The sequence below is a fragment of the Mercurialis annua genome, linkage group LG7 (assembly GCF_937616625.2).
Source record: "Mercurialis annua linkage group LG7, ddMerAnnu1.2, whole genome shotgun sequence".
Taxonomy (NCBI): Eukaryota; Viridiplantae; Streptophyta; class Magnoliopsida; order Malpighiales; family Euphorbiaceae; genus Mercurialis; species Mercurialis annua.
The window spans coordinates 6,381,324-6,392,648 of record NC_065576.1 but is presented as its reverse complement, the minus strand read 5'-3'; the positions used below and the strand labels follow the sequence as shown (position 1 = coordinate 6,392,648).

The 11,325-nt window shown below is 29.5% G+C and overlaps 1 protein-coding gene across 1 annotated transcript; it reads right to left on the bottom strand.

The window, feature by feature from the left end:
- Positions 1-431: 431 nt before the first annotated feature.
- On the bottom strand, positions 432-5,115 carry LOC126657363 (malate dehydrogenase, glyoxysomal-like). The gene is made up of 9 exons (XM_050352037.2): positions 4,878-5,115; positions 4,570-4,785; positions 2,808-3,122; positions 2,178-2,267; positions 2,001-2,084; positions 1,310-1,345; positions 1,096-1,185; positions 905-999; positions 432-804 (listed from the first exon to the last, which is right to left on the bottom strand). Exons 1-9 carry the CDS (start codon positions 4,950-4,952, stop codon positions 732-734), a joined length of 1,074 nt encoding a protein of 357 aa, XP_050207994.1. The 5' UTR covers positions 4,953-5,115; the 3' UTR covers positions 432-731.
- Positions 5,116-11,325: the final 6,210 nt, after the last annotated feature.

The window sequence follows — 11,325 nt, the reverse complement described above, 5'->3', positions numbered from 1 at the left end:
CAGTCCAGTACGAACCCGGCCCATGAATAAGTCCAATAATGTGATACCAATTCACATATTCACTACTTTTCATTTCAATATTACAACGGTATTATAGTATTAATTGATAAATAATTCAGAAAAATAAAATTTTAAGTTTTTTAATAACATTAAATTTTATAGAAATTAATATCTCAGAACATTTTAACATAAACTGGTAAGTCATATTTTGACTAAGTTGCACAAACACGAAACATAATAATGATACGACAAAACAGTATTATTTCAAAATTCCCTATGTTAAAAATAAAATTTCACGTCTGAAATGTCAAATTTCTAACACGTCTCCGAAAGGAAAAATACGGATTAAATAAAATGCTCGTCAGAGCAGTAATTAATTATCAGCGGCTATAAAACCATCAGGTTGACAGTTCCTCATTCTCGGATCAAAATTCAAGCCACAAAACACGTTTTAAATTTGATCATTGTAGTTAAAAAAACAAAGGCATAATTTTTATGTGTGGAATCAATAATATGAACAAGTCCCTAGCTAGCTCAACAGATTTCTCTATTTATTACATAAATATGACTAGAGCTTCCCACATTTTTACCCAACACTTCAAAACTTATGTCAGCCAAAACAAGACGCTAGCATTTTATTCAAGGGAAGCTCAAATTTTCAGATTAAAAACAGTAAATAAACTATAATCGGAAGAAAATCTCCCGGACGGCCTCATAAAGCCGCGATCGTCTCATTTCCGGACAAAAGAAACCCCCTTCTGAATACTTGCCCCTAATTCTTTCTTTGCTTTCTCCAATCCAGTCCTATTAATAAGCACATAATGTAAGACTTATTTTTTCCATAAAATTTGAAGTGGTTTTTGGTATATGATCAGAAGAAATTCGGAAAGAAGAAGATACGAACCTTTCATACTCATTGAGGGGGCCGAGTGGAAAGATTTCTTCAACACCAGTGCGGCCAAGACGTACCTTGGACGCGAAGAAAGGAAGTTCGGTTACCTATACAAAGCCACATATCAGTATGCGAGCTGCCAAAACAGTAAATGATAGAAATACTAAAAAATATATTATCCAAAGAGGGAATTAACAAATAACCTGAGAAGCCACATATGCACATTGAATAACGCCAGCATCTCCCCTCATGCCCCGAAGACACGCATCTGCAAATTTAACAGCTGCATATGCCTGCAAGTTTCATGTACATTTTCTTTTGGTCAGATGGTGTAATTTTATCCAGTTCAGATAACAGAATTAAGCTAATATAAGTGGGTTAGATTAGGAACTGAGGAAAAAGGAGGGAAAAACCAACCATAGAGAGTGTTGCAGAACCGGTTCCAGCTTTTGCCTGCATGATAAATTAAAATGCCGGCTAAATTCAGTCAAATAAATTAACATGATAAAACATAACAAATGCTGGTTAACTCAAACCAAGTTGACGCATTTCAGATGATCTAATTTAGTACTTGTGCTTAGATAATTCAGTTTGGTTTAGTTATAGAATTGCATAAAGTAATCAATCACAAAGGCCCAATTATTTGTAGCTCAGATACGAGTGAAAAGAAATGAAATAACTGAACCAAATACAATGAGCAAATTGGATTATAAAAGTTGGTTAAATGTATTTGATTTTAGACTATGTAGTACGTGAACAGAAACGTTGAAACGGGAAACTTTGGAACGATAATTTTTAATAAATATAGATTATAAATATAGAGTTTCCAAGTTTTTCCGAAAGCATTTCAGAAACAGAAACAAAATTCTGAAATATGGTGCTCAAAAAGTTTCCGTGCAACATAAATTTTAGAGATAATCAAATAAATTTGGTTAATAAATTAGTAATCATTTTGAACCAAAGCAACATAACGACCTGAGTGCCTCCTCATTTTCAGAGTTTTACATTGCCAAAAGGATGCCCGTCAAAGTAAAACAGGACATAAATTAATTACTATTATTACATCCTAATTGCATAAACCGCAATAAAAACAGCGCAATTTTTTTACCTCGACAACTTCTGTTCCACCATTTTGAATACGATCCGTCAAGTAGTCAATTTCTTTTGGCGTGAATGAGCATGAAGGTTTAACCTACAAAACAAAGAATTGTAAAAAACATAAACTAAAGAGAGAAAACAAAATCAGAACATACATGCAAAATTTTAAACAGGAGTTCTCTTAAACCTGAGATAGAAGAGGTAGGATAGTAACTCCAGCATGACCCCCGACGACTGGAACATCAACTTCCCTAGGGTCGAGGCCCAAAACTTCTGCCTGTGGTGCAACCAAAACATAGAAGAAAAACATCAATATTGATTCCAGTAACAGGATGAAGGATAGCTTGTACTGTAGGTGAGAACAAAATACAGTTAAGCAAACAAAGAAGCTAAAGAAAGCAAATATTGTGAATCATATCTAGCAAGATTATAGTTTAGAAGCAGTGCTTTCATCAGCATGACCATCTGACAGATTATCAACCAACACAATATGCCTCAACAGGTCATAGAACCATTAAAAGTCCTCCTTCCAGCAACGATTAGAGAATTCAAATTGTCTTCGCATAGTATCTCCAGTATGTTACGTTAAATCCTTCATCTAATGTCGAGTTCAATGAGTTTCATTATTATGTAAAAAAAGCATTATATGATGATAACATATGTTTGCAAGACTACTTCAGTAACTTTCCACAATTCTCTGTGCTAATTAAACCGTTGACTTTCAACAAATGCCACCAAATTCTTAAAATTACCAATAGTGAAAATTAGTTCGTACACTTACTATATATAGAAGATGAAACAATAACATAGTTCTTACCACAAAAGTATTGGCTCTGACAACATCAAGCATTGTGACTCCTAAAACTCTTTTTGGATCAAAGGTGCCAGCTTTCTTGAAAACTTCTGCAGCAATTGGAACTGTGGAGTTAACAGGATTACTGATAATATTGACAATAGCTCGCGGGCACCACTTGGCAATTCCTTCACTCAGGGTCCTAACTATTCCGGCATTAATGTTGAACAGATCATCTCTTGTCATTCCTGGTTTTCTAGGAACACCGGCAGGAATGATCACAAGATCCATCCCTGTAAGGGCATCCTCCAGTTGCTGTTGGCCTAGGAAACCACGTACCTGAAAATTAGCATGGAAAGGCTTCAATTCCACTGGTCAAATTTAAAGTATCCTTGGTTAATCTTATGAGGTTTAAAACTCCAATTTTCTGAGTATTTCATTCACTTATTTCTTGTCTGCAGAGAGACTTCACAACTTTATTTCTAAGGAATAGTGGAATTTGTTTCATCCTATTCAGCAATACATGAGCAGTCTTAATTATTAAAAGATCTACAATATCAACACATACATACACAGTAAGTACATAGTAAGTGTTAACCCTATCAATATGCAGTTTATACTATGGAATAAAGAGCCTTGTCGACATTTGTTGCGAATATATTCCTATTATTAATCATTGGCAGCTCCTTAAGTAACATGATTAAATAAGCAAATGGACATCTTTACAAGGCACACTCATAGCACATGGTCTTGCGTCTAAGGCTATAACTGAGCCGAGCTAAGTGAAGCTTCAGAATTTTCATTTTGGTTTGTTTATACATAATTTCAGCTTAACATTAATCATAAACATTTTTGAGGTAAGGTTTGTCAAAATATTCAAACAAGCTCAAAGTTGCATATAAATATGTATCTAAATTCAAACAATCAAGTACCTCCATCGAAAAAAAAGTTCATTAGGACCCAAATTCAAAACCGAACCAAACAAGAGGTCCAATCTGTATATTAGGCCTATCTTCATTGTACAATAAAATTTTATGAAATATCAAATAAATTAGCATTTCATCTAAATTGAATAGAAAATGTATCTGAATTAACATCGACACCTAAATATCACATATCAATAGCCATTTAAAATGTTAAGATCCAAATGACTACTTTAAAATCTTCAATTTACAATAAACTTCATAGCAATTCATCTAAAATTGAATAGAACATGTATTTGAATTGACATTAACGCCTAAACATCGCATATCAATAGCCATTTAAAATGCTAAGATCCAATGAGTATAAACAAGCATTTCAACATGACAACATATGAATCTCAATATGCAACAAGATAGTTTTTTAATTGGTCTAAAACTAAAGGTTTAAATTAGATTCCCAATCCATTCAGTATCAACTTCAAGATCATATCACTCTTGGCATGTTTTTTTTTTTTTTTACGACAAGGACTCACTCCCCGGAGCCGAACCTCAAGATCAATGTAAACCCCGGAATATGGACCGCCCGCAAGCCCACATACTTGGCAATTCCAGGATATAACCGCTGGAAGGCCAGTCCCAACCACTCCATTTATTAAAAAGAGCATAGCCTGAGTTTGTACCCGCGACCATGGCACCTGGCTGAGGATTAGACCACTAAACCAAACTCATATGGGCGGCATGGTTTCATATTGGAAATAACTAAATTGCAGAAAATATTTTCTTTTGATGAAACAGAATCCACTCAAATCAAATTCCGCAAGAATCATTACAATAGTAAAGAAAGAAAGATAATAGAATGTTACCACAGCTCCAGTGTCCATGTGGCTAATATCAGCAGTAACACCAGGAGTATTAGCAACATCATACAAATGAAGAACTGAAACAAGTGGATTCATCTTCATCAACATAGCCAACGGTTGTCCAATTCCACCTGCTGCTCCCAATATAGCCACCTTGAACCCTGCTGCCCCTCCTTTTGCCCTGCAATTCTCCCTCTGAACCCCACAAATCCCCTCCATCTATAAACAAAGATAACCCTAAAATCAGATACCAAAAATTAACAAAAAAAATCAAGAAAAATTGCTCTTTTTTAAATTATTTAATGATAGACCTGGGGATCAGGGGGGTTAATATGGGATGCGATTCTTGCAATCCGTTGATTAGCTTCTGAAGTAAAAGGATGCATCTCAATTGTTGGGATTTTTGGTTTTCGTCGCTAAAAAGTAATTTGATTTGACCGGAAAGAAGGGAATTTTTTTGATGTTGTTCCATGATGATGGTGCTAAATATATACGGAGACGATAATGAGAAGGATGGAAGATGTGATGTGGCAGTTTTAGATTTACTTGGGAAAGAAAAAGACATTGGGAAGTGTGGCAAATTGGAAAATTATCTTATCTTACGCTAATTAAATCAAGGACGACGGGGCACTGAAAACTTTCGTTGTGAAATCTTAATTTCTGTTATTTCTATGCGTCACTAATTGATTTTTTCTTTCAATGACGAAATAAAAACAAAAATGAATGTTATGCAAATATTGTTGGGTTTTCTAGATTCATAAGGCAGCGTAATTTCAAAATTTTATCTAAAACCTAAACCAAAGTCCATGTAATTCGAATTAATAGATTAATAATATAATTAATACTTATTTGCATGTCGAATTCAAACAGCAATGTAGGAAGGAAGGAGGTGGTTCATTTTGGTGATACCTGGCCTCAGATCAGAAACACCTCTAAAAAAACGCGTCCTCTACGAGTATCCACACGAATAATCTTAGCTAAAACTAGTGCTTGTGTACTAGCACTGTTGCTTCACAAACAATTTTGAATTTTAGTGATTATGTCTTGTGTTTATTTCGAAAAGCACAGAATACAAAACCTTAGCATTAAGATTCTATTTATAGAAAAATAGGACATTTAGAGTTTACTCAAAAACGTGTTTTGCAATCATATACAAACACTACGTTTTTAATAACTATTTTGAATTTATATCTATCAAAAACTCTTTTTTGATAATTATACATATATATTAATTATTATTATTATTATTATCTGCAAAAGATAATACCTTAAAAAAATACTTATCTTTAAATTTTGAATTAATAAATTTATATATATATATATATATATATATATATATATATATATATATATATATATAATTAATCACTTAATGTCATTGGTTTTATACAACCCATAACTGTTTTGGGCCTATTTTTAGTGAGCGACCCTGTAGGTTCATATAACGTTGGCAGTAGGCCGAAACTCCCTATTTCAGCTCACAAGTCACAAGTGGCCTCTAACAAGACATTTTAACTACACAAGTTATACGAATATCGATAATCCGATTTAACCATGCATTTACAATAATTTTTTAATCCCTTTGTCACTCGATATCCTGATTGAATATAAAGAATAGTCTTGTCATGCTTATAATATTCAATCATTAGTTTTCTGATTCTGAGTAGACTGAAAATGATAACTTTTTATCAATTCATTTAACATGACCATGCATTTTCTTCAGTTCATCTTCTTCAAGGGGCTTATAGATATCTTACTCAAATAAATAAGGGACAAATTCCTTCTCAGTCACTCACATTTCTCACATATTTACTTTTATATCTAATGACAATCTATTCCACTATCCTGTTAAATATAATGTAAAACTGTATCAAAACATGCAATAGCTATGTAGAAATCCATGATGATTTAAAGGTTAAAGAAATATACTAATAGAACTGTAATGATAATTATTTATGACATTGATCTATGTAGTATTTTCAAAGTGAGTCATCCAGTGCCTTATTTCTCAAATAGAACCTATGATTTGACTTAATATCTCATATATATAATTAGTAAAATATAATCATCAGTCAACATCATACTAGTTTCAATGTCTATTAAGACTAGTGATAGATGATATATAATTCTTTATTAAAGTTAAGGGTTCTACTATCAAGTCACATACTTGATGACCTAAGAAAAAATTAACCATTCAAGTATTTTAATCATAACATAAAATTATAAAAACAGCTAATCAATAAATAATAAAACGATAAAATCAATTCTTGAAATAAAATGGAAAGTGCAATATTGGAAAAGGGGAGTTTATATTAAATGGGAATATTATAATGCTAAATTCATTTGTAATCCAATAGAGGAATCCAAACTTTGTCTTATATATTACATTTATACGCCGTTTTAATTTATACTTCATCCGTCTCATACAGATAGAAGAAGTAGTGATTTCGCAAGAATTAAAAAATTATTTAATATGATTAATTTATTACAATATTTATTATAATATTTTTTGATTTTTAAAATTGAGTTATTATTAAGCTCCTATATTTAATGTGCATTTAAAAAATTATAGAAATATTTTAATCATTTTAAATTTAAACAACATTAAATATGGTAATTTTGTTTTGTTTAATAAGACACTAAGAATGATAATGTTTCTATTTTTATCGGACGGGATTAGTATTCATTTTTTAGGAAAAAGGTTAAAAAATTACTCTAATGTTGTCATCCATAATCTTTTAGCCCCTTTCATGTTTTTCGGGATTCAATTATAAACCTCAGGTTACTATAACCTTAAATTTGCACACCTCTCATGTTAATGTTTTAAGTAACAGCTTCTTAGAGAGGGGTGCAAATTTTAGATTTTAATAACATGGAGGTCATAAATGAGACTCAAACAACATTGCAAACAATGCATTTTTTAGCTTTCTCCACATTTTTTATTTACATTGCAAACAATGTATCTTTATAAATTCTGAGTGGGTAGAATTTTCAAGATGAAGGTTAATGTTTACAAATTATTTTAATTTTTTTAGATAATTTTATAAACATCTCAAGAATTAAGTAGCAAGTAAAAATTGAAACAAAAATAGAAAGTAGAAGGACCGGCTAAGCAAAAGCCCCGTTTATCAGAATCAAGCTGAAAGCCATTTACTGGGCCATTGTTCAACTCCAAACTTGTAGGCCCACTTTGCACTTTTGCGCTTAAATCCAATAGAAGAATTGACCAGAATACTATTTCATTAAAATCTAAAATTTATTATTTATTTTCTTCACATTATTTGTATTAATGTAGAGTTTGAGTTAACAATAATTAAAATATCAGGAGAAATAATCAATTTATAAATTTATAAAAAGATTATAATTTAATATAAAATTACACAATCTATTTTTTGCGTGGAAAAAAATTACGAAGATTCATGAATTTTTAAAAGTTTTATTCTTTAAATTTTTTTATTTAAGTTTCCACCTTCTAAATAAAACAGTTAAAATATATCATTTATTTTAAAATTTAAATATTCTAAAGATATATATATATATATATATATATATATATATAAATTTCACACTCTATGAAATTAAAACCAAAATTGAGTAAAATTTATAAATTCTTCAATTCAAATAGTACCCTAATGAAATCTGATTATGTTTAAAATTTTATAATTTTTTACAATCTGTTCACTTTTTTTTTTAAAGTCATATTTTGATCCAATTTGGCCCGTTTTGAATCGAATGCACACCATAAGTATTATAGGAGGACTTGATGGGTCGTCTTTGAAATGATATGATCATTGACGTTTAAGGCACAGCATAGTTTTTCTTTTATTTTCTTTTATTTTATATTCCTTCATTGTCAAAGAGGGTGGCTGTCTGTTTTTTGTATCATTTAAAGTGAACTAATAAAATACATTATCCTTATATAGTTTCATGTGTTATTGAAAGTTTTATGTACATACATGAAATAAACATAATCAAACTAAGGGTTAATTGGTTTAATGTAGAAAATTAATAAATAATCAAACTAAGCCAAATCTTGCACCATTCACATTTGACATTAGCCTTAATCTGCTCATTTTATTGGAAATGTATACCAATTTGTTAGGCAGATTCAGCTTAATGAAATACTATACAAAAGAGATTAATCTATCTATAAAACAAATGTGTTCCTAATGCATACAAATTTAAGTATTAATTAAATCTCATGAAAGCAATTGTAGCACATATCTTGTGGCCTGCAATTCTACTTTTATTTTTTTTATTAGTTCCCAAAGCATAGAAACACTAATATTTCCAAGCAAAACCATACATGTTTGACTATTTATATCGTAAGAAAATGAAATGAAAGTAATGTGTAGATACATTTTTCTTTTTATTATATCAGAGCTTAAAAATTAAATATAATAATATACGTTTATAACAACCTGTTAAGGAACAAGTGGGAACAATTGTAATTATCCCATATCAAAATTGTGACGTAGATTTGATTGGTTAATACTCCACAAATTTAGAAGGTAAAATAATTTTTTTATATCCACAAATTTATTTATTTTATCAAATATATATTTAAAAAATAATTAGGACTTTTGTTTATAAATTAGAGTAAATATATCAAAATTTAATTTAAATTTATTTTTAAACATATAATTCTCATTTTAAATCCACATAATTCTTTTTAAACTGAAATAAAAGATCAATTGTGTAATTTTTTTTTTAAATTTATAAAACAATTTCTGAAATAGGTATAGTTTATAGTTTGGATGCAGTTATTTTAATATACAAAATTGACAAATCGGAATATTCAAATTATTTTTAAGAAAATATATTTGAGAAAATAGTTAATCATTCAAAAATAATTAACCTTTTGGACTTTTTTTTATTTATATTTAAAATTTTTAAAATCGTCAATATTATCTTATTTTCGAATTTTTAGTTTTAACTATATCCAATTTTTTAAAGTGATTTTTTTTTTTTACTTTGAACAGTATTCAAATACGTTCTTTATGTTTAGCATATAGTTTAAACAAACCTTTCATGTTTTTAAGTACTAAAAATTGAAACTATGTGCTAAATATGAAAAATATATCCAAACCTTTTTCAAGTAAAAAAGCTTCAATTTTGTTACTGGTATAAAATTAAATTTTAAAAAGTTAAATATAATAATCACAGATCGTAAAATTGAAAGATCATATTGTCATATATTTATCCATAAAAAAAAGATTGTCATATATTTTTTTATGGATGTATTTATCATATCAAAATATCAATATTTCAAATCATCTTATTTATTTAGAATTACCAAATTTTTATTAATAAAACCTCTCAATGTATAGATTATACATGGTAAATGAATATTATGCATTGCAAAGTAGCAATAGAAAATGAACAAAAATGAATTATTGTATGATAATGGAGGCAAAACGTCTTGGATGCACATTCATCCATTTATTGGTGTGCAAACACTACTATATAAATATAATTATAATGAAAGATGAGACACATTTACGTATGATCCAAAGTAGCATTCAAAAACTCGTCCAAACAAAAACAAAATCAAAGAACCTGTCACATAATAATTAATACGTACAATGTTATCAGACTGCATCAAATTAATTTGTTTCAATCGCAAAATATAAATTTTTTTTATGAATGAAAATATTATAAAAACAACCACGAGAAGTGGTTAAAAAAATCTCTACGACTCAAGAGTTTACGCACAATTAAGACTACAACTCTGAGAGAGAGAATACAAAATCATCCCAAAATACAATCTGGATTTCTAAGAAATTCCAAGTAAGAATACGGAAAAGAAGGGTTGCAAAACTTGTAAGAGTTACAAGTCTTAATGAAACAACTATGAACTAAATCCTCAATTCTAATCTGCTTTTGTTGGAAGATTCGCATATTCCTGCAGTTTCATAAATTCCACATTGTCCAATCCCATAAATAATACCATAGCCTCGAGTAAGCAGACCCCGGAAACAAAGTCTTCCATTGAATAAAAAATTCATCTAAAGAACACGGCATAACCCAAAGCAAATCAAATTATAAATAAACAAATTAAAATTGTAATTAAAAAAATCAAATTCAATTAGATTTATAAATTCTATTTTATTATAATGTATTACTCTGATTTATTAATTTAATTAAAATATATGTAAATTAAATAAATATACATAATATATAAAATATTATAAAGATAGACAAAATCAGATGTGTCTTTTGATTTTTCTAAAGCAACCTTAGATTCTTGTAAATAGAATGTATTTTTTATTGATAAATTGATTACACTAGTGATAAATATAATTGTTTAAAATGAATGAAAAATAACAATGATAGAGAATCTCTTATTTTAAGATATGAAAATTCGTGGATGATAATTGTAAAAAGTTAGTATTTTATTATTTTAACTTTAGTTAGTTAAATTTTTAGTTTTAGTATAACACCATACGAATTTCTGGATTTTCCATTCACTCTAATTTGTTATTTTATGTGTTAGGCAAATTGCGTATTATTATTCTCTTTAAAAGGCAAAAGGTTCAAAAATGACCCTCATATTTTCACATAGACTCTTGAGGCCTTTTCATGCTTTTGAGGCTCAATTATAACCCTCATATTTACGAAACTTAAAATTCGCACCCCACTCTAAAAATATGAATGGTCATAATTGAGTCTCAGGGAGGGTGCGGATTTTAGGTTCCGTCAATATGATGATCATAATTGAGCCTAAAGAAACATGAAGGGGCCTCAAGAGATTGGATA

Excerpts from the sequence above, each read along its gene's own strand:
- LOC126657363 (XM_050352037.2), bottom strand. The coding sequence starts at position 4,952 with ATGCATCCTTTTACTTCAGAAGCTAATCAACGGATTGCAAGAATCGCA. Across the intron at positions 2,085-2,177 it reads TCCTACCTCTTCTATCTCAG|GTTAAACCTTCATGCTCATT; the intron begins GTTTAAGAGAAC and ends TTTGTTTTGTAG. Across the intron at positions 805-904 it reads CCCCTCAATGAGTATGAAAG|GACTGGATTGGAGAAAGCAA; the intron begins GTTCGTATCTTC and ends GCTTATTAATAG.